This window comes from Myotis nattereri (assembly GCF_964212035.1).
Source record: "Myotis nattereri genome assembly, chromosome: 16".
Lineage (NCBI taxonomy): Eukaryota > Metazoa > Chordata > Mammalia > Chiroptera > Vespertilionidae > Myotis > Myotis nattereri.
The window spans coordinates 38,406,792-38,431,314 of NC_138091.1; the positions used below are offsets into that span (position 1 = coordinate 38,406,792).

At 36.9% G+C, this 24,523-nt stretch overlaps 1 protein-coding gene across 1 annotated transcript in view; it reads right to left on the reverse strand.

Annotated features, from left to right (window-relative positions):
- The window catches only part of SMURF2 (SMAD specific E3 ubiquitin protein ligase 2), a 43,557-nt gene extending 21,854 nt beyond the window's left edge, over positions 1-21,703 (reverse strand). Inside the window, exons 1-8 of the mRNA XM_081109486.1 lie at positions 21,667-21,703; positions 14,816-14,924; positions 12,034-12,167; positions 10,956-11,021; positions 9,223-9,307; positions 6,948-7,031; positions 4,407-4,609; positions 1,914-1,998 (exon numbers count right to left, since the gene is read on the reverse strand). Coding sequence (XP_080965612.1) covers positions 1,914-1,998; positions 4,407-4,455 — 134 coding nt within the window. The 5' untranslated portion in view covers positions 4,456-4,609; positions 6,948-7,031; positions 9,223-9,307; ... (2 more) ...; positions 14,816-14,924; positions 21,667-21,703. The remainder of the gene's footprint in view (positions 1-1,913; positions 1,999-4,406; positions 4,610-6,947; positions 7,032-9,222; positions 9,308-10,955; positions 11,022-12,033; positions 12,168-14,815; positions 14,925-21,666) is intronic.
- Positions 21,704-24,523: the final 2,820 nt, after the last annotated feature.

Genomic DNA, 24,523 nt, shown 5'->3' on the forward strand with positions numbered 1-24,523 from the left:
AATATCAACATGAAGCAGATTATTATTGTAGATCATGCAGGGAGAACAAAGGGTAAAATATTTAACTGAAGCAGTGTTTGACTATATTCTGCACAGTGAGAAAACCTGAAGTCATTTTCAAGGTCTACCATTTCTTACTTCTTTTCAGTCAGGTCAAGTTTCTAAGCTTTCTAAATCTCCATTTTCTGGCGAATGAAAAGAAAATAGGATTCCACCAAGTCTCCTATCTACCTACTCCAGGACTTCTGTGAGGATCAAATAAGATGAGGCATGGGAAATGCTTCACAGACATTTGGTTAAAGTGTAAAATGTTTCCACCTGGCTATAAAGCAAGTCGTGTTCCTGGGCTGAAGAAACTCCAAGGAGGCTAGTTGCTAGGGAAAGGAAGCCAGGTGTTGCTATGTGATGTCATTACCCGGATGGACAGCATATTAGCCTTTTATATATACAGATATGATGATATGAAGATATGATTGTTAAGATAACAATTTGGAGCGTAGAGATTAAGGAGAAGAAAAATAATGCAGAGCATAGTTTCATAAAGCCATTATTCAGTACTCAACCTGAAATATTCTTAAACCTTTACTGAAATCATGTATATGTTAATGAAAAACTGACACATTTCCTTAGGAATAAGAACATATTACCAACAGTGCTCCCAAGACCTCTCTCTATTTCATCTTCTGATGCCAGCTTACATGCTGTTCTTTCAACAGATAACTTAAGGTCTACTTTCTCACTACTGTAAAACATTTAATTTTTAAAAATCACTTTCTTCTATACATTTCCTTCTAATGATTTTAAATTATTTTATTGAAAAGCTTGTCACTGACCTTCAACTGGATAAACAGAATCCATACCACTTGTTATAATTTACATAATAAAAGTCTTGTTGCTAAAAGTTAAGCCCGTGGATTTTTTTCAATGAGCTTACTAATAAAACAAAAACTTCCTCCTCACTACTTTTTTTTAAACTAAAAACTTATATTACCAAGACAGAGAAATGGCAATCTTGATACAAAAGTTAGTGATAGCACATTTCTTTGGTTGCCAACCTCAAAAGACTCTAATCAAGTTCTATGAGAAAGTAAAATATTTTTATTACTTTGCTTTAGTTATAAATAAAGAGAGGGTATCAAAGCAATCCAAGATCAGCTAGTCACATCTGGTTTTGACATGAATCTTGACAAATAGAGCTCTGAGTATAAGCTTTGGCATTTAATAGAAATTTCATTTAATTAGGTTATTTATTTTCTATATTAAAATGAAGCTTTATTAAGGAACACATAAAAGAACACTGGATACACTCATATAAGGTTAAAATAAATAAACCTTTTGTAAAAAAGCCTAACCAGAAATAAAAATATCAATTTACTACCCTTTAAAAAATGGGTGTTTTTTTGTAAGATTTTGTATGTTTTTTTCCCCAGGTCAGTTTTCAAACTCCTAAAAGACTCATGTTTTTGCCCAGACTTTTTATTATTTTAAAAAATTTTTAATGTATTTTTATTGATTTCAGAGAGGAAGGAAGAGAGAGAGAGAGAGAAACATCAATGATGAGAGAGAATCATTGATCGGCTGCCTCCTACTAGGGATTTAACCTGCAACTGGGGCATGTGCCCTGCCTGGGAATTGTACACTGATCTCGTTCACAGGTAGAAGCCACATTGGCCAGGCATTTTGCCCAGACTTTTTAAAACGGAGTGGAGAAGGACTGGTTAGGGGATAGGGCACTGGGGTAGGATCACAGAGAGGTAAGTAAGACTTTCTACAAACATCAAACTGAAATGAGTATTAGAAAGAGCCACTCTTTTACATAAGCTATTTTAAGACAGTAAAGATTAAATAATCAAAGAAATCCTAAGTAAAATGGAGATTCAATGGTATGGGGAACATTTAGAATGTGTTCTTACCTAGGCACTCTTGGATCATGCCACGTGCTCACGCCAGTTTGAGTATGTAAGAAATACACCTGACCTTGTTGTGTTGTCCTCTGTTCTGTAAAATTAAGAAATACTAATAATAAAGATATATTCAGAATGTCCAAATCAAAGACAGCTATAGACATCAGAATATTATATTAATAAGTAAGTTATCCAAATGACTAATCTGTATCATTACAACAACTTTGTTTCACAAATCATTTGTTCTGAACTCCTGGAGAATACATGTTCTCCTAAAAACAATCTTGTAAGTAGTGATGAGGGGTCACAGGCCAGCTATTTAAAGCCAACTATACTTATAACATGGCTCAAATACTAACCATGGTGCAATGCAAAATAGAATTCAACAAGACAAACGTGAAGAAATGATCCTTTATTTGTCTTGAATGTGGAGTGTGAGGGAACAAGAGAAGGCTCAGAGAAAGAGGCTAGCCAACTTTGGGAAGATTCTGAGGAACTTTCAGAAACTTTCAAAGGGTTTGCAGGACAGTAATGGGTTTTTTTTCCTTATGCCTAATTCTTCTCTTTAGAGAGGTGTATTCTCGACTACATTTGAACTTAACGAGAAGCAAAAAGGATGGAATACAGGGGAGACTCTCACTCTATAGTCAAAAATAGGCAAAGATGAGGACTAAACAGCAGCGTGCATATTGGGGAGTGAGGAAGCCAGGGCAGAGAGGGGGGTCTATGAAAGGTTCCTTCACTGGTGGTTTTGGTCTTTATCCATTTTTTTAAACAAAATCTAATGAAAAATTCCAACATATTAAATGACAACACTATTGCTAATATTTATTAGTATAAATTTGTTTATAAACTTATAATTAAGTCAATGAATTTAAACTTTAAACTTTTTAAAATTATAAACATAAAAATATTTAAAATTGGTTCTATAAGACAGCTCCAAAGATTTTAGCCTTGGTACCCACTTTACTCCTATGTTTTGGTTGGATTTTTAAAATTTTTAATCCATATCACACAAATATTATAAAAGTATAACCACCTCCACTCCACACAGCTTGCCTTATAATCTCAATTAAAAAGAAATGGCAAGAAATACTTTATTCTGAGGTCTGAGCATTAATAATAGCAGCTACAATTTACTAAGTGCTTTCTATGCCAGACATTGTGTCAGGCACTTCAAATGAAATTACCACTTATTTCTTGTAACAAGCCTACATGGTTGGTACTATTATTTTCCTCTTTTTATATAAGATAAAATTGGGGTTCAGAGATGTTAAATAATGTGCCCACTATTACACAACTAATATGTGGCCAAGCCAGGGTATAAACCATGCCTGCCTGTCTTCCAAGCCCAAACTGTGCTATAAGTTCACCTGTGAAGCATAGCACAGTGGAAAAACAGGGTTTTTAAAATTTAAGTAAAGAGTTCAAATACATTAAAAAATAAAGTTAAAATCATGTGTCTGCAGAAAAGTTTAAAAAATATCCTACATTAAAAATAAAAGTAGGATCAGGCGATTCCCAATATTGGCCACTAGGCGTCACCAGCAGTCCAGGACAGTTTATGGGCAGGCTGTTGAGAGCACAAGGATGTAAGTAACTGATTAGCATTTAGCAAGAAAGGAGAGGACAGTTGAGTTCATACTATCTGCAAGAGTGTTCACAAGTTATGATTTAGAAAGTTTCGTATTCAACCAGAAGATTCATGTCATCCTCACATGAAATTCTACAATTCAGGAAATTATATAAGATTATAATGTTATACAAACAGAAATGACTAAATCATTTATAACAATAACCCAATTACTCAGATAACTCAAAATTATAGGCAATACAAATATATAAATACCGTCAGAAATATGCTTTTGAAATTATTTCTAAATATGTATGTCTAGAAAATTACATTTTAGGTCTGACTGCAGATTTCCATTATCAATAACAATACCATCTTATCTTTATACAGTGCCTATTTACAAAGAAGTAAATTATTTCATATATTACTCACAATACTTTTGTGATCTATTTCATTATAAAAGAGCAAAAAGGCCCTGTCTGGTTTGGCTCAGTGGATAGAGCGCCGGCCTGCTGACTGAAGAGTCCCGGGTTTGATTCCTGTCAAGGACACATGCCCAGGTTGTGGGCTCAATCCCCAGTTGGGGGCACGCAGGAGTCAGCCGGTCAATGATTCTCATTATTGATGTTTCTCTCTCTCCCTTTCCCTTCTTCTCTGAAACCAATAAAAATAACTTTAAAAAAAATAAAAATAAAAAACATAAAAGATCAAAAAGGCTGAGGTTAAATGACTAGCCCAAGGTCAAACTGTTGGTTAGGCAGTCTTTTACCACTTCAAAGACTTTTCAAAGTTGGGAGGTTTTACATTTATTTTCATGCAGAATTCCTAAACCCAGATTAATAACTTATTTAAAAAGTTGATTTTCCAGATTTCTTAGCAAGCTGAAATTAGTAAACCACACTTTATTTTTCCTTTGCTAGTTGTCATACCATAGCCTTCTGGTAGGTCTGGAGGCGTATGTAAATGTGTCCTGCTCATGTAATTTCTATGTCGCTGTGACCTGACTCTCCTCTCTGCCAGTCTGGGATCTGAAGATTGTCCACATGTTGCACCATTTGTTCCACTAATTGGAGTGTTCTCATCAACAAAGCAGCTAAGCGGTCTGCCAGGACTAGAATATTCAGAAGCCGGTCTATTGAAAAGTAACAGGGAAAAAAGTTATTCAATTCAAATATCAAAAGTAGAGCTCTCTAAACAATGTGTGCACTTGCAGTAACCATCACTTATAGGAAAATGGAATGACTAATACAAATATAATGATTTCATAAACTCTGAATAAAAACCTGAAACCTCTAAGCACCAATGAAACTCAACTCATCAGCAGAATGTCGATTACTAGCATGTCTTTAAATCATTTAATATTTATTTTAATTACAGTTTATATGAAATCTACATATATCAGTAGATATGAGTATTAGTTCACCAAGCACTACTTGACTTAGCTACAGCCCACCTCTCAGACCTGACTTCCCACCATTCTCCCACTCTGCTTCTGCCACATTCACATTCTCGCTGCTCCCTGAACCTGCACAGGTCGGCTACCTTTAGTTCTAGACAGTAAGCTCCTCCTTCGACCTAAAATGTGGTTTTTTTCCTATTCCATCTAGGCCAGGCTCCTTTATTTTCGTGTGTGTGTGTGTGTGTGTGTGTGTGTGTGTGTGTATCATTCAAATCGTAGCTTTAGCTTAAATGTGGCCTTGAAGAGGTCCTTCCTGACATTAGAATCTGAAGTAATCACCAGCATTTGATAGTACATCACCCTACTTCATCAGCATGGCAATTATTTCTGATATTTTTCTTACTTGCAACCTTGTTCCGTCTGTCTTCCAGCACTTGAATACTTTCTGAGAGACTAGAGTGCCTAGTTTGTTCCCCACTACACATACCCCACACCCAGAATAGAGCTTGGCATACATGTAAGAGCAGCTCAATAAGTATTGAATGAATAAAGGAAAGAAAATAATCTGTCTCTTCAAAGAGCTTCCAGTCTACTGAAGGTCATCCAAAATAAGAGGATAATCAAGAGTTAATTTTTAAACTAACACAACACAATCAACTTTATACATGTTGAAATTAAAGTCAATTTTATCAGTTTGTATGAAGTAGAAGGAAACGGATTTCGCTAAAACACTGACATAAGTACACATTCGTTTACACTCAGATATAATAAAAACAGCTATCTGACTTCAATAAAAACCTTGGTCACTTAATTCAACTCTCAAGCATTTTTTTTTAAGAGACTGAGGTAGGCTTTTATTTCAGAAAGGCAAGTCTGATAAACAGAGTGAAGGCTGGGCATGGAAGTAAATTCTAACAGCAGAAAAAAAATTTCTGCTAGACTCTGAAAGTCCAGGACAATAACCTGACACAAAAACCAAAATGCTAATTTGCTCATTTGTGCTATCAAGCATTTTTTAAAATAGCAACATGAGCTAAGTGTTTAACCAAGAATCACACTAGGGAAAACTGTGATCCAATGAGTTAAACAATTCTTAGCAAATAACAGTACGTATAGCTAATGAGAAGCATTTGATGTTCTGTGTCTGGTGCCAGCCAGGCCTGCTCGGGGGGAAAAATATTAAAAGGGTGGGGGCAAAACAAACACTGAGTACAGGTAGCAAATAAACTTTGTTCTTACTTTCTTTTGTTGTTATTGAACTTTGTTCTTTTAAGAAAATAAAAAAGTATTCAGCCACTTATCCTATTCATTTTCAGTTACTTATAAAGCACTCCCTCGGACTTTCCAAAAAGTATCTTGCATCCCTGTCTTTACACATTAAGCTCCATGAAGGTCTTTCCAATGTGTTCAATGTTACAGCCCAAATGCTGAGCACAGTGCCCGGCACATAACCATTTGGTGCACTGAACGATAGCTGTGAGCACTACTACCCTGAACACTTCTCATCACCTTCCCCTTACCTGGCTAAATCCTAACATTTTTCAGGATTTAGTTCAGAGATTCTGCTCCTTCAGAGTTTTCCTCTGCAAGTTCCACCATCCCCTTGTCCCCCATTCTAAGCCAGGTGCCCCTCCATATAATCTCAGAGCATTTGGTTCTTATCCTGATTACAGACCTTACTGGATGCATTATAATATATTCATCCCCTTACATGACTGAACAAATGTAGATCCTGTATACATACTTTGTTACAGCCATTCAATAATGGGCTCAAAAAATTTTAAGAGTCCTAGAAATAAGATGACTTCTCAATTTATTCATTTACTTTATTTAATAAATATAGATTGAGTATCATCGCAGGCCCTGCAGCTACAATAACAGGATAACCTGCTAAACAATCCTTATTGAAAATTACTTGTAAAAATAATAATGGCACTTGCTATAAGATCTACTGATCTAGAGCAGTATAAACCAAGATAGGAAATCTGGTAAAGCTGATAGCTAAACAGAAAGGAACGCCTTCAGGAGGGTGAACAACATAGACCATGGGAAGATATTTGTATGTTCTTACCGTGTTGGGCGTTCCCATTGCGTAGTTCTTGTTATGTGGTTTAGATACTGGATTCTTCCAGAGGCAGTTCTCCTTTCTTCCCAGCTTAAATAAAAATATTGAAAAATAAGGTATTAGTAGGAAGCTGGATAGAAAATGTTTTTAGTGCAATAACCAAGCCAGGAAAAGATGTGAGTATGAATCAAGAATGACAAATTGAAAGATCAAGTCACTGACATAGGAATTTTTTCAACTTATTCTTAAAATGTACAATATATTTTCTGGAATTCTGAAGCTTCTAATATATTTACATTGAGGTGTAATTAATATTTCCCATCAGCCAAATTGAGAATTTTTCAATAATGTCAAGAAGGTTCAATTAAATTACACTAATTTATCCAGAATTTAGTGGGGAAGGAGATGCAGACCAACTAAAAATTACATAATTTTTTAAATATTTAAGAAAATATATAAAAGCTTTTTAAAGCATTTAACCTACTCAAACTAATTTTTTAAAAAGCAAGAATGCCACATTTTCCTCAATATCTTATTTACATAACAAAAAATAGTCTAATGACTATAGAGATGCGGTAATGTTAATATTTCCACTAAAACATTGGCAGACATTGGAAGGCCTTAAAAAATAGGGAATAGGGCCTGGCCAGCGTGGCTCAGTGGTTGAGCGTCAACCCATGAACCAGGAGGTCATGGTTCAATTCCTGGTCAGGGCACATGCCCCGGTTGCAGGCTCAATCCCCAGTGTGGGGTGTGCAGGAGGCAGCCGATCAATGATTCCCTCTCATCATGGATGTTTCTATCTCTCCCTCTCCCTTCCTCTCTGAAATCAAAAAAATTTTTTTTTTAAAAAAGAAAATAAGGAGATGTTAACATGATCTCTTCCCTGTGATTATAATTATATAGTATAATATAAAGCAAGTTTAGAATAATTAAGCCTTAGATTGTTGTAATCTCTCAATATTGATTAGTTATTTCACCTTAAACTTCCCCTTAAAAACTACCATAATCTACCTCACATCCATAAAAGTTAACGGATATATCAAGAAGCTAAAGAGATCTATAAATTGGACAAACTTAAGTTATAGCAATTTTTACCAATTTAAATAAAATGAGCAAATGCCACAGCTTGGATGTCAAATGTCATGTCAAAAATAATTGCCAAAACCGGTTTGGCTCAGTGGATAGAGCGTCAGCCTGCAGACTGAAAGGTCCCAGGTTCGATTCCGGTCAAGGGCATGTACCTGGGTTGCGGGCACATCCCCGATAGGAGATGTGCAGGAGGCAGCTGATCGATGTTTCTCTCTCATCGATATTTCTAACTCTCTATCTCTCTCCCTTCCTCTCTGTAAAAAATCAATAAAATATACTTAAAAAAAATAATTTAAATCACAACTCAGCCACTTATACACTTTATATGGATATAATCTATAGAATATAAACTGCTCCTCATTGAAGTTAATTAAAAATACTTTGAAAGTTAAAAATAAAATCAGAAAAGTGTCAGAACTAGTATCAAAGAAAGAGAAGCATGATAAATAAGCATGAGCTTTGGAATAAAATTTAGATTTATGTTCCAGCTCTTGCCATCTACCATGTGGCCTTCGGCAAGTTACATAATTTCCTGAGTTTCGGTTTTTTAATCTGTGAAATGAATGAGTGTAACAAGGATAGTAGCAGCAGTAATAATAATAAATTATTTTTTAAATTTTTATATATGTATATATATGTGTGTGTGTGTATATATATATACATATACATATACATATACATATATATATATATTTCTTTATTGATTTTAGAGAGAAAGGGAGAGGGAGAGAGAAACATCAGTGATGACAGGGAATCATTGATCGTCTGCCTCCTGCACACTCCACAGTGGGTATCGAACCTGCAACCCAGGCATGTGCCCTGACCGGAAATCAAATCGTGACTTCCTGGTTCATAGGTTGATGCTCAACCACTGACCCACACCGGCCAGGCTTGCGTAATTTAATAAAACAAAAAATGTGTTTTTTAAAATATATAATATTTTCAAGAGTTCTATTTGCCAAAAAATCGTTTCCTAATCAAAACTGTTAAAAACCAAATTTAACATCTAATTCGTGGTTTATTTTATAAATTTATGACAAGATCCCTTACTAATTTTCCAAGTACAAGGAAAACCTAGATTTTGAAATTGACCCGCAAATTTTTAAAGTTACGTATACAATAAACACCAACTTCTTTCTCATTATTTTAAGGATGTTATCCATATATTTCTCTAATGATTTTAGCTTACCCATCTGGTAAATCGTTATCAAACAAGCGACTGCAGTCCACAACTTGTCCTCCTGTGCCTATCCGGTCTCTGGACTGAAGACTTACTATTAAACAACAGAAGCATTACTAAGAGTCATAGATAATAAAGAATTGTTACAATTTCATAAGACACCTGGCTTAGTTTAATATTTTAGAATGAACTCTTTAGTAATTTATTTTTCCATGAGATTTTTTCCTTTACGAGTGATATTAGAATTTTAAGGTTTTCTACGCTTTCTCATGTTCATGGAGAAGAGTCTAATTACTTTTTTCCATTATAATGGGCAATGCAAAGCTACTACTTCATTTAAGAAGAGGCAGAACACATGAAGGGTATATTCATGTACAGAAGAATTTGAAAAGATCACATTAATTTCAGTTTAATTCTTGACTCGTCTTTTTTAAAAATACACTAGATTCCGGCATTGGGCAATCTGAATTCCATGAGTTAAAACAGTACATCATCATCCAGTGTAGTATAAAACTATCACTATAAACTTGGCAGCAAGAGATGTGAACTCTAAACCAGGCTATAGCAACTAGTTTAGCTCTGTGACCTTGAACAAAACACTTAAGTTTTTGAGGGTAAGATAATCCCAATCTGAATAATGAGGAAGTCTGGCTAAATAATATGCCTGAAATCCTTGCTGTTTTATTATTCTTTAGAGGCCCGACGCACAAAATTCATGCAAGAGTAGACCTTCCTTCCCCTGGCTGCCGGCACAGGCTTCCCTCCGGCACCTGGGACCCAGGCTTCCCTCGCAGCCCAGCTTCACCCGGAAGGATGTCTGGTCTAATTAGTACATTACACTTTTATTATTATAGATTGTATTTTTGGCAACTCTCTCAAATCTAGAAGGGATACAGGAAACTTGACTACAGCCCAACTTCTTAAAAGAACACTATATAAAGTATGACAACTTACAACCCTTCTACGAAGGGTCTCAAAATTCTGAAATTTTCCAGGTCTGTAAAAATTTTGAAAAATCAGTTCAATGCATTGTTCCATTTACAGGAGACAATACCCTAACACACCTTCTCAGTGAATGCAAATAAGACATTAGTGTTAGAATTGTACTCGAAAACTATATCAGAAAGGCTAAGTGAAATGCTTACCACAATACAATTACGGCAGAAACAAGGTTATTTTCTCATTAGCTTTGTTTAGAATAATATTAAGGATCAAAGCTATAGGATTTTATAAGCTTCAATGTACAATCTCCAGAACGCTGTCTTACAAAAGACCTAAGAAATTTTTAGATGATATTCTGATTTTAAGTAGCCTAACTCTAACAATATATAAAATAAGTCATAGAAAAACTATGTTTATCACAGCACTGCTCATAGTATTAAAACATCAGAAACAACCTAAATGTCCAACAATAAAGACTGGTTAAATTAGTTATTTTTTACTAACTAAAAAATCCCTTACTACTAATTGTAACTAATACCACAGACTACCAAACAAAATTTTTAAATGCTATAGAAATGTATCTATGTGCCCATAGACTACCAAACAAAATTTTAAAATGCTATAGAAATGTATCTATGTGCCCTGACTGGGCTTCGAACCCATAACCTTCCTATGCATGGGATGTGCTCTACCAATTGAACCACACCAGCCAGGGCTGCACTTTTATTTAAAAGGTATTTAGAGTTTAGGTCAGCTTAAATGAAGGCAAAAATTCATGTAACTTTGAGTTCCACACTTACCTACTATCTGTCCTCTAACTGTATCATTGTCATTTGGCCCAAGTTTGCAGAGATCCAACCTCTGATCTATTTCAAATCAACAACAACAAAAAGCAATGAAAAAAGAGGCTGGTATCAGAAATTCTAACATCTATTAAGTGATAGCAAATTTCCACAATCCACTGGAAATCAGGCCTGTCATTTAAAGTAAGCATGTCAAACTCGCCAGCAGGCCGAGTTTGTTGACATGCTTGATTTAAAGAATTAATCATGTTTTAATGATGAAACATGTTTTAAATTTTCTGACTGTATATATAATTAATATAAATGTCTCAACAAAAGTTTTGATAAATTTAGATTTCAAAAAACATGAGACACTGGTGTGATACTGCCAATATGCAATTACTTTCTCTCCAAAGATTTCAGACCACTTGTTCTTAACAATTCATCTCTGAGTAACATTCAATAAATGTTCGTGTCATTGTTTTTCTCTCTAACCACTTCAAACACCCCCCTTCCCCCCCCCTCACGCCCAACCACCACACACAAAGTAAGTACTAACAAGCAGCCAAGTATTAACTGTAAGATAAGGGTTTGAGTCAGTTCTGCTACTAACTCATGTAGGGGCAACTCATTCTCTCATGTCTCATCTATAATGTTTACCTTTCTATAACTTTAATTTTTTTCAGTTTTATATATCATTTTTATTCACTAATAGTTCCCCTTTAACTACCATCTTAAACACTCCAATTGCCTAAATAAAACTCACTTTATCTCAAAAATCCACCAAAACCAGAGAAGGGTGCTAAGAAATAAAAAAGGCACATGTATTCTGACATCTTTCTTATTACTCTCTGGAGAGCAATCATTTCTGAACCCTTACATATTCACTGGAAACCTAGCACCAGCTCTGATTCAGTTCTAGGATTCACATATCTAAAATGTTTCGTTGCTTTTTAAAAGTAATATCTAATAAATTTAGACCAGGAATTATAACCAGTGTTTCAAACATACACAGAAGTTTTTGAGCTCCTCCCCCAAACATGTATGTAGGTGTATGTATATATGCACATTTTTAAAAGTACTAGTATCTACTCACAACCAGTGTCTTTGAGGCGGTTGATGGCATTGGAAAGAAGACGAACACAACCAAGAAATCCAGCACCTTGTTTTTTATGGATCTTCTTGTGATTCCATACACTGATAGTAACTGAATCAGACTTTCCAATGTACCTAAAAACACAAAATGACTACATGAGTAACTTGGCAATTATAAGCAGTATAAAATTTTTATTTTGCTTTTGTAGCCTAGAGTCACAAATGTTTCAGAGTATGGCTAGGTAATGTAAAACATGTTTTGAATTCAATCAATCCACAGTATTGAATTTAAATATTTTTTTAAATCTTAAGAGTAAAAGCTAAAATTAATTGGTTTTTAGATTGCTTTTTAAACAGAGGAAGGGGAAAAGAGAGAAAAACATTGATGTGTTGCTTTCCGTAAGTGCCCCAACTGGGGATCGAACCCGCAAACTTTTGGTGCATGGAATGATGCTCCAACCAACTGAGCCACACCAGCCAGGGCTAAAAAGAATTTTTAATATATCCTTATCACATCTGCCACTCTCAGGTTGAGTAACAATTTTTGTTAGTGAAAAAACTATTTTTAGTAACTGGTATTAAATAACACCATGAGAGTGTATGGTTATTTCTTTCCAAGAACAAAATCTTGTAAGAACATCTTTATAGTCACATTTTAAATATATCTCAATGATATGACCTGCTACCTCATAGAGTACTCCGTTCATTCTCAAGGGGCAGTGTCAAGGCTGACAGACCAAAAATCTGACATACCTGTTATGTTTTTAAATGCTGTAGAACAAAAGCTGACTGTAACGCTTTTTCCCTGCTTCTTTCCTGTATGCAGGCCTTGAGCGAGCAGGACTCTTGCAGATTTCACTTCACTGCCTGCAGACAAGCAGAGCAGGGAAAAGCGTTACTACACTTGTCTGTGCATATACCTGAAAGCATGTAAAAGCTCTACCACAGCCAATTGTTCACATGGTGTCATCCCATGCAAAAATATAATAAGATAACATAATTCTATCAGCAGGACCCTAACTGTATTTCAGTGTCTCAAAGAGGTCAAATTTTTGGTCCAGCAACCTTGATCTTAATGTCATTAATAAAGCAGCAAATTCAGAAAAATTCACCTAATACATTAAAAAGCCTAAACCAGCAAGTGAGGACTAAAACTTGTACATGAGGAACATGGAAGCCACATGTGTGCTCCTGGGTCCAGCTGTCTTTAAAGCATGCCCACCCAACCCCCTAACTTTTAATTAAGCAAGCTTCTACATTCTCTTTTTTTTTAATTAGGCCAATTTGAATTTCATGTCTGTTGCTTGAAATAAAATATCTGAACTAAGGTATCACTCAGTATGAATGTACCGATTTTCAAAAAGACCTAACAGACCTAACATGACCAGTATCTACCACATGACATGTTGAGATTCTAGAACCAGATCAGGTATTAAATAGCTAAATATCCCAAACCAAACATTTTTTTTTAAATCACATTAAATCAGTTCCCCAACTGGGAAGCTGATTTATAGGAACGCTAACATACTGATTCCCTCAGGTTTGAGAACAGCCCACCATGGCTGAAGTAGCCTGTTGGGAGGCTAGATGTCAAGGCCCATAGAGACCCTGAGACCACACACTGCAAACAGGGAAGCTTCTGTCAGCCTGTATTCCTGAATGACTGTATGACAGTGTCTCACCTCCCTGCCAAATGGACTTTATACATAAAATACACTTCTACTGTATTAAGCCAATGAAAATTTGATGTTGTCTGCTCTAATCAATAGAGAGGAAAAGTCATAAAGGGCCTTGTCAGCCACAGTATGAACTCTGGCTCTTACCTGGAAGTTAAAAATGTGAGAGCAGAAATAAGAAGGAAGCAGAGAATTGCATTTTCCCATTAAAAGTCCCACAGTAGTATCACTTGCCATTTTGAAAAAGTACATTTCCTATCCTATATAATAAAGCCTAATATGCTAAGTGTTAGGTCGCCCGTTCAACCAATCAAAGCGTAATATGCTAATGATATGCTAAGGCCACTCAACCACTCACTATGACATGCACTGACCACCAGGGGGCAGAGAGTCAACCGGTAGACCAGTAGCTACGATGTGCACTGACTACTAGGGGGAAGACGCTCCGACTGGTAGGTTAGCTTGCTGCTGGGTTCTGGCTGATCTGGACTGAGCAAGACAGACTAGACACACCCCAGAGCCCTCCAACGGTCCCTCCCTGGCTAGCCAACCTCCCACACCCCTCCCCGGCCCCAGTCGTGCACCAGTGGGGTCCCTCGGCTTGGCCTGCAATCTGAGACCCCTCAAGGGATGTCGGGGAGCCGGTTTCGGCCCGATCCTGCAGGCCAGGCTGAGGGACCCCACAGGTGCACGAATTCATGCACCAGGCCTCTAGTATTATTATGATTAAAATAAAATTTAAAGGAAATAAACCATCCATATAGAAGCAAAAAGAATGCCTATAAGTGAACCCCAATTATGATTTCTGGTTTTATACTTATACTGGCCTAAAGTGAATACCTTCATTTAATTAATAAAAGTGGAGGGAGGGGAACTGCTCTATACTGTGTAAACATTTTGTTCTTCATAGAGTCATAAAGGTTACTTCATCTTCCAAAACCAGCTATAAATTAACCAAAGTACCTTCTCAGTAGGTTTTATATCCCTTGGTGAAGGCCAAATTATACCACAGATCAAACTCAGATCTTTTTTAGTGATTCTTTTCCAAGACTTTATCAAATAATACTGATTTCTATGTTTCATTTCAGATTAATCATTTAAACCTACAGGTCATAATGCTGATTCCACTTTGGATCGAGTGTATTCTTCACAGTATCTGTAGAATGGCATTGCCCAGATCCATCAACCACCACCTTAGCAAATGGGTCTGGAAGTCCTGTGAAAAAGGAGATGATTTTTTTTATTAAAAAATATTTGACATGGAAGATAGAATAATTACATGAAGATTATTATTTGCTACAAAGATTACTTCATTCTTTATAAAAGTTTAATGTTTACTTATAAAAGTGATCCATTTTGAAAACTAAGATTAAAGTTAATTCTACGTTAAATACCAAAAACTACATTTTTTCTTATTCCTATCTGAAAACATTCTCAGCTTTGAACTACCGAGGTCTAGAGGTTACCTCAAACATGGAATTTTTGTAGATCTTTATTTTTGACCCCAGAAAGGAGAACGCTTAAAACACTCCTGGCTCTCATAGCTTTCCCAAGGTCTCCCTGGGTAGCTTATTTAAAGAAAGAGTTTACTAAAGGTTTTCACACAGGAACATGGGCCACAGAGAAATTAAACTAGCCAAAAAGTTTTACTGAGTAACTTCCATGAGTGTGAGAAATTGAAACAAAAAATCTAATACCCTGCCTTAAAAGAGATTAATATCTAATTGGGGAAATAAGAATGCCACACACACACACACAGCCCTGAGAATAAATGTTTGATTGTACTGATCTGCAATATGATGAATGTTTTACATATGTATTAAATCTCTTAATCCTCACAATAACCCTATGGAGTAAATAATACTATTATCTCTATTTTATCTATAAGGAAACTGAGGCACAAAGGGTAATTAACTAGTCCAAAGTTACAGTAGTAAATGGCAAAGCCAGGGTCTAAAGTTTAGATTCTAAACCCAAACACACACAGTCTGGTTCTTGATTTCATGCTTTTAACTACTATGCTGTACTATACCTCTCTCTTACTATGTGATTCACCAGTCTGTACAAGAGCTTCAAAAAAGAGAACAGTTTGAGTGTGAACAGTAAAGAAAAGCTTTTGTTTTCTTTTGAGGGGATGGGGCTCATTTGGGCTTTAAAGAATAAGTAGGAAGAGCACCAAGGAGAGTATGATAATATCTGAAGGGTTCAGAGGAGTCTAACCAAAGGGTTTGTGCTAGGGTGTGAAAAATATGGTTGGAGAGATAAGACTGATCCAAGAGAGGCTTAAAAGTCAGAAAATCCAGGCTCAGAGTGACTGAGGTAGATAGCAGGGAGCCATTTTAGGTTCCTGAGCTGGCTGTGAATACATTTTCATAATTTCTATTAGTGGTATTCAGACGGACTAAGCAGCATAAAGAACACTAAGACGAGTAGACTCTGAACTAGCGAAGTCACATGGAAAAGAAAAGGAAATGAAGTGAAGAAAGCTACTCTCAAAGATCTAACATAATTCATAAGAAACTAATATCAAAAAATGACACTACATTTTTCAGCCCAGACAACACTTTAAATGGTAGCCTTTTTGACCAAAAAACGTTAGGAGAAAGTGGAGCTAAATAAAATATTAAAAAGACAAAAATGACCGTTTAGATGTGAGACATATTGGGATGGTATAGATTTCCTATGGACAGCTGAAAATACTTCAACAAAATTTTATAAGTGTTAATAATTGGAGAAACTTTGCACCTAGACATCTATGCTAGTTTCTTTTTAAAGTCATGATACTAACATGCCAAGATTCAAGGTCAGACAGAAATCACCTAGCCAGTTCCAATTCTATGCTTCTGTGATCTGCAACTTCAAAAAAATGAGAGAAGACCTAACCTAAGAGTGTTAAGTATTTAAGAAGAAACTTGGTAAATTAGGGTATCAATTTATTTAACTACTAGAGGTGTGGTGCATGAAATTCATGCACTTGGCGGGGGGGAGGTTAGGTAGGGGGGGGGGGTCTCTCAGCCCAGCCTGCACCCTCTCACAGTCTGGGACCCCTTGGGGGATGTCTGCCTGCCAGCTTACTAGATCCCCCCTAGGGGATCCCCTAGGGGGGATCTAGTAAGCTGGCAGGCAGACATCCCTCTCACAGTCCGGGGCTCTCGCAGTCTGAGACCCCTCGCTCCTTACCGCCCGCCTGCGGAGGCAAAAGAGGCTCCCGCCACCACCGCTGTGCTTGCCAGTCATGAGCCTGGCTCAGGGCTTCTGGATGAGCGGCGCTGCCCCTGTGGGAGCGCACTGTCCACTGGGGGCAGCTCCTGCATTGAGGGTCTGCCCCCTGATGGTCAGTGTGCATCATAGTGACCAGTCGTTCTGCCGTTCAGTTGATTTGCATATTAGGGTTTTATTATATAGGATATTGTTCTTGAAGTTTACTGTTGTTCATATTATTTCCATAATGCCTAACAATTTGTAAATGTGTTCAACAGAAAATACTTTTCCCTCTACATTCACTAACATTAAGTATTTTCTCCTGGGAGTAATATACTCTGCTGGGGTCCAACCCCAGCGGGTCCAGGGGTCCCCAAAGGTGTGGACGGAGTCGGCGAAGAAGGAATGACACGGAGACAGCGTTCAGTTGATCAGCAGCCTAGCCAGGATCTCCAGCAAAGTTCTGGTCTGGATCTCCAGCGAAGTTCTGCTTAGGATCTCCAGCCAGGTTCTGTGTCCATGGTCTCTTGCTAGGTTCTCCAGCCAGGTTCTCCAGGGTCTCCAGCCAGGTTCTGTAGCCATGTTCCCTCGCTAGGTTCTCCAGCCAGGTTCTGTCCAGGTTCTCCAGCCAGGTTCAGTCACCAGGTTCTAGTCAGGTTCTCTTGCCAATTTCTGTAGTCAGGTTCAGTCCAGGATCTTTTGCCATGTTCTCTCGCTAGGTTCTGTCTCTAGGTTCTGAGGCCAGTTTCTGTCCAGGATCTTTTGCCATGTTCTCTCCAGCGAAGTTCTTCTGTCTCTAGAGAACGTTCTGTGTAGGTTCTGTGCCAATTTCTGTCTCTCTTTGTTCTGTCTTCTTACATCTGTATTTATACCAGTTGATTCCAATCCTATCAATCTCTATTTCAAAGGTTAGGGCGTTTCTTATCTCCATTCCAGGGAGTAAAGATTATGTAGCTTAAGCATGATTGTTCGTAGTTAAAGTGATTAATTTCCCACCTGGAACTTAGTTAAGAGGTTTTATTCCCTCCCTAACTTCAGGGGAAAATCCCTACCTGGGGAAACAACCTTTCTCAGAGACCTTGGTTAAAACACGTAGTGCCAAGAAGGTGAGCAAACATATTAAGAACAGTATGCCATATATGCCAGGTCCCTTGAAACAGCAAGCATGGACCGGCTCCCGGCAAATTCCCCCTTTTTTATTTTTTAAAAGCAGGCATTAAAAAGAAAAACCCGAAATGCTCTCTTGTATCCATTTTAAGAGTAGGATTGGCGCTTTCCGCTATTACCTGAGTCCTGATCTATCACCCCACGGAGAGCTTGCCAATCCTGCACTTTCCCGGGGTAGAAAGGCTGCAGTGGGGTTAAGGATAAGGTTCCTTGGGCCTACCTCCTCCCATGCCTTTACAATACTCTACCTTGTTCTTTTGAGTCTTCAATATAAGCATATAAACATATAAATATATGATTGTAAGCAAAAACAAGCAAAAAATCACATTGAGGATTAAGAAAAACAACTTTTTCCACACAAAAACACTAGGTGTGCTATATGTATAACCCATAGACAACAGTGAGGTGATGGCCCGAGGGAAGAGGAAGTGGGGGATGGGTAGAGATGGGCAAGGGGCAAGGGGAATGGGGACATCTGTAATGGTGTCAACACCTAAAAATAAAGTTTTTTAAAAAAGTATGAATGCCTGAATCTCACCTTCCTATTTCTCTCTTCTGTTAAAGAACACAAAATACAAGCTCTATATCCTAATCAAAAAATACCTTTTTCAACTTACCTAATTATATTATTCTACAGAATTTTCACTTGAGAGCCAAGTTAATCTAATGTGGTCAAGAGCTATCAAACTTGCTGAAGTTAGTGAGACCTCTAAGAGTGGTAAATATAAAGTGGGTAAAATATTTTCTGTATTTTTTTAAATTTCTCAATTCTCCCTATCACTCCTGAGTCATATAAAACAGCTAAAGTTCAAGAACTTTTTCACTACACAAATTTACTTAATAAGCTGAAGTTAATAATAAAATAAAAATTTCAACTTAAAACTGAGTTACTTACTAGGGAAAAGAAAGCTTTGTTTTTGATTAGGGGAAGAAAAAATAATTCAGCTAACCAATCTTGGTTGAGTGACTTCAGTATGGCCTCTATACAACATCTCAACAGAATATGTTACACACAGATATTGTATTTAAATGTTGTATAAAAGAAAAAATAATTTGATGCTAATAGCATTCTTTTAAAAATAAACATAATGGATATATGGATAAAGTTAATAGTAAAATCAAATGGTGAGTTTTCACTGTAAAATTCTTTATATGTTCCCACAGGTTGAGAACCGCTGTCTTAGAGGTTTACAAAGAATTAAAGTAAGATCCCTCTAGATTTCCTAGGAAAACTGAGACAAGGCTATCTGGATATTTCACTGGAGAAAGTGTATCTTGGGGCTCTGAAGGAAGGAAAACAATTTGGGGAGGAAGGCTGGAAGACAAAACTGAAGATTTTCTCTTTAAAACCAGAGCAGATGTCTTGGGAAGTATGCAGCTGAACATGTGCAGTCCTCACTTCCCCATCCTTTTCTCCTTGTCACCAACCTATCCAATCCTACCCGCCATGCTGCAGTCCTACTAGGATAAATCCTACCTCAGAGCAACCTTAAGAAGGGTAAAAAGAGTACACACTGGCCCAGCTGGCGTGGCTCCGTGGTTGAGCCTCCACCTATGAACCAGGAGGTCACGGTTCGATTTCTGGTCAGGGCACATGCCTGGGCTATGGGTTTAATCCCCAATAGGAAGCATGCAGGAGGCAACCAATCAATGATTCTCTCTTATCATTGATGTTCCTATCATCTCTCTCCCTCTCCCTTCCTCTCTGAAATCAATAAAAATATATTAAAAAAAAAAAAAAGAATACACACTCCTTACTAGGTTATTAAAGATAGGGTTGATTGAGGTGAGTAGCCCAGCACCAGCTGGTGAAGACAACAGTAATTAGTGGTAGCCCAGAGAAAGACCACTGGGTACAAAATTGGGGCATAGGGTACATGGAACATCAACTGGTTATATCTTTATTCTTAGCTATGTCCTTTAGCAGCACAGACACCATACAAATTTTAATTATAGAGTTTTATAAGAAGTTATTTTATAAGCTTTAATTCAGATTCTACACTAGGAAGATTGGAATTAATAAAATTTCAAGTGGAATGAATTAAGTACGATTTAAAAATATATCAAGAGCTTATTATTTCTTTTAACCAAACCCTCAAGAATTATCTAATGTCATATTAAATTAGCACTTACAGCTAGTTTTTGCTGGCTGGTAGGACATGAATTTTTTTTTAATACATTTTAATTGATTTCAGAGAGGAAGGGAGAGGGAGAGAGATAGAAACATCAATGATGAGAGAGAATTATTGATCAGCTGCCTCCTGCACGACCCCTACTGAGGATCAAGCCTGCAACCCCCAGATATGTGGCCCTGACCAGAATCGAACCTGGGATCCTTCAGTACACAGGCCGATGCTCTACCCACTGAGCAAAACCAGCTAGGGCTAGGACATGAATTTAAAAATCTAATAATTCTTTATTTCTAACTTCAAATACCTTACATATAAAATTTTGTTGGCTTAGAGTTTTTAATAAAAATTTTATCATGTTTTACTCAATAAATTAAAGCTACCCACAATCCTCCTTCACAAACCTTAATCCTAAATAAAGCCACAAGAAAATTCACAACAGATCAGCAAAAAGACTGCAAATACGGGAACCAAATGTCCACTTTGGAGTCTGAAACAAGAGCATCTATGCTCAAATGTGACATAGATTTCTTTCCTACAGCCTGGAAACTCCATGAATGACTTTGCTACTTTCCAAGGAATCCTGATGCATGGGTAAAATTTGCTATAAAATGTTAGGGGGGAAAGTATTCACAAAATAATCTCAAACTTTTTCTAGAAATCTAGTAGCATGAACACCTTTAATATACATTACACACATCTGCATATACACAGCACCACGCGCACATGCGCACACGCACACACACATACACATTTCACACAAATATATGGAAGGGGTGACTAAAGGGAAAGGGGTTAAACTAAAAAGATCAAAATCCTCCAAAAACAGAAAAAGTGCCCTAGCCGGTTTGGCTCAGTAGATAGAGTGTCGGCCTGCAAATTGAAAAGCCCAGGTTCAATTCTGATCAAGGGCACATGCCCGAATGGTGGGCCTGATCCCCAGTGGGGGGCATGCAGGAGGCAGCTTATCAATGATTTTCTTTTTTTTTCTTCTTTTTTTTTAAATATATTTTATTGATTTTTCACAGAGTGGAAGGGAGAGAGACAGAGAGCTAGAAACATGGATGAGAGAGAAACATCGACCAGGTGCCTCCTGCACATCTCCTACTGGAGATATGCCCGAAACCCAGGCACATGCCCCCGACCGGAATCGAACCCAGGACCCTTCAGTCCGCAGGCCGACGCTCTATCCACTGAGCCAAACTGGTTTCGGCAATGATTTTCATCATTAATGTTTCTATCTCTCTCTTCCTCTCCCTTCCTCTCTAAAATCAATAAAAAAATATATTTAAAAAACAAAACAGAAAAAGTGATGCCAAAAGGCTCTGAACCAAAAAAAAAACCACAACAACAACACTGAGTATATTTCTGAATAGAAAAAGTCCTAAGTCAGACAATTCTGAAAATGCTACCCAAAAAATTCACACACAACATACAAGATTTAAAGTTAATTTTACTTACGGAAAAAATCCTTTTTCACCAAGTTTTTTGCACAGAGTACTGTAAAGGAAACAAAAAATACAAAGGAAAATTAAAATAAAATGGTAAGACTGCATTGTCAAAAGTGTCATTTTTTAAACACTGAAAACACCACTGAATAATAAACACTAACTACAGCAATGTATGAAATATGATCACAAACTTTCATTAAAAGACTAGCAGAAGACAGTTGAACCAGTGGTTGCATCTTTAGCAATGTAACAGCTGAGGACAAAAAGTTTGTAAATCCAGCCAAAACCGGTTTGGCTCAGTGGATAGAGCGTTGGCCTGCGGACTGAAGGGTCCCAGGTTCCATTCCGGTCAAGGGCATGTACCTTGGTTGCGGGCACATCCCCAGTGGGGAGTGTGCAGGAGGCAGCTAGTCGATGTTTCTCTCTCATCGATGTTTCTGACTCTCTATCTCTCTCCTTTCCTCACTGTAAAAACTCAATAAAATATATTAAAAAAAAAAAAAGTTTGTAAATCTGGTATTCTAATAACAACCCAATTCCTATCTTCCACCAAGATCTGTTCTCAGGGTAGCCTGGTGGCAAGGGGAAAAACAGTTCTAAGGTAGAAATATGTAAATTCGGGTTGGCATATATTTTAGGACAGTGGTTGTCAACTGATGGTCCGCGGACCACTGGTGGTCTGTGAGGTCCAAAGGGTTGGCGACCATTGGTTTAGGAGATAATTTTATGCTTAAGAAGATCATAAATAAAATAAAGCTTCCCTGATATAGATGAGTTTTTTAAAAATAACACTGTTATATACCCTGCATCTAAATGCCACAGAAACTTTACAGGAGAGATAAATTACCTTCTAAATTATCAGCTCAACTAGTGGCCCAGTGCACAAATTTGTGCACATTGAAAGGAAATTAATTAGAATAAATATTTTCTTTAAAAAATATATTTTATTGATTTTTTACACAGAGGAAGGGAGAGAGATATTTAGAAACATCGATGAGAGAGAAACATCGATCAGCTGCCTCCTGCACATCTCCCACTGGGGATGTGCCTGCAACCAAGGTACATGCCCTTGACCGGAATCGAACCTGGGACCTTTCAGTCCACAGGCCGACGCTCTATCCATTGAGCCAAACCGGTTTTGGCTAGAAGAAATATTTTAATATCGCTATTCGCCCTTTCTCTGTAATAGAAGTGTCAGAAATGAAAGAAAATTAGTAAAATGTATATGATAATAATATGTAAATTGATTAATAAACAATAACATGCCATAACAACAGACATGATATAAAAACAACTAAAACATGATATAAAAACAAAATATTATATAAAAACATTGATAAAAACAATGACTGATAAATTGATTAAACTTATTCTAATATCTCCCTGTATACCACATTAAGAGTAAAAACACTTTCAGAGTGCTTGACTAATTTCCCTTGTGATGAAATTTACAACTTTAACGTCACACGCTCTTCAAACTCGAGAGAAAGTAACATATAACTGACCATGTCTGAAAAGGGGTTCAGGTAGAAATATTCCGACTCTGTCTAGAGTTTGTCCTTGTAATTTATTAATAGTCATTGCAAATGCTGGCTCACAGGAAACTATCTTTGAATTAATTTAAATGGGAGGCCAGTGTCAGACCGGGACAAATCAATTCTTGGAATCAGAACTACCTCTCCTTCCACAGATCCTGTTAATACTTCAACTTCGATTATGTTAGGTTGTAATCTTTTGATAATAAACCTAGTACCATTACAAAGACCCTATTTACTATTAAGATTTCTCAGTAGCATGATGATTGCACCCACTTTCAATTTTAATTTATGACACGGCATTCCCGAAGGGGTAATACTATTAAGAAATTCGATGGGAAAATTTTCCATTCTGGCATCATCTGTCAAATCAATGGAATCATCACTCAAATAGGCGTGAAAAACTCCAAGTATATCCAAAATGTCTTCATTTAATTTATGAACGTGCTCATTTTTAGGACAAAGAATCGCATCTTTATATATATTTTTAATATTATCTATAGATATACTATTTCCAAAGGTAGCTTCAACAATAGATCCATTACAAATCATTTCACAGGGGATTTCAATAATATCCATTCTGAGAGCTTTATATGTATCACGCAAGCATGATTCAACATTTATTTTTTAAATTGCCAGTGCATGTCAGATGTACTGGCCAGTTGGTCAGTCAGACAGTCGAATGGACAGTTGGTCACTTAGCCTTTTATATATATAGGTGACAAGACAGATCTACTATATCTTAACAAAAAATAAAAGTTAGTATACTGAGCTAGATATCCCAAATCTACATTCTCTTGATTACGTTGTATTAAATTATTATTTATAGGGTGATAGATGCACAATCTTGTGAATATATTAAAACCACTAAATTGCAGCCCTGGCCAGGTGGCTCAAGTTGGTTGAAGTGCCATCCTATAACACCAAAGGTCTGGGGTTCGATTCACAGCCTGCGTACACAGCTAGGTTGTGGGTCCGACCCCCCAGTCGGGACACATATGGGAGGCAACCAACTGATGTTTCTCTCACACATCGGTGTTTCTTTCTCTTTCTCTCTCTCTCTCTCTCTCCTCCCTCTACCTCTCTCTAAAAATCAATTTTAAAAAAATAACACTATTGAATTACACACTATAAAGGGGTGAATTTTATAGCATGGGAATTATATTTAAATTAAAACATTATTGCCTATACAGAGTCATAAACTTCACTTTTTTAATTCAAGCCCAATACAAGTGAAGGGGAAACATCAATTTCCATGTATTTATGGTTTATAATTTATAAAATATTTATGAAAGTAATGGCTGATTAATTTCTACCTATTTCTACTCACCA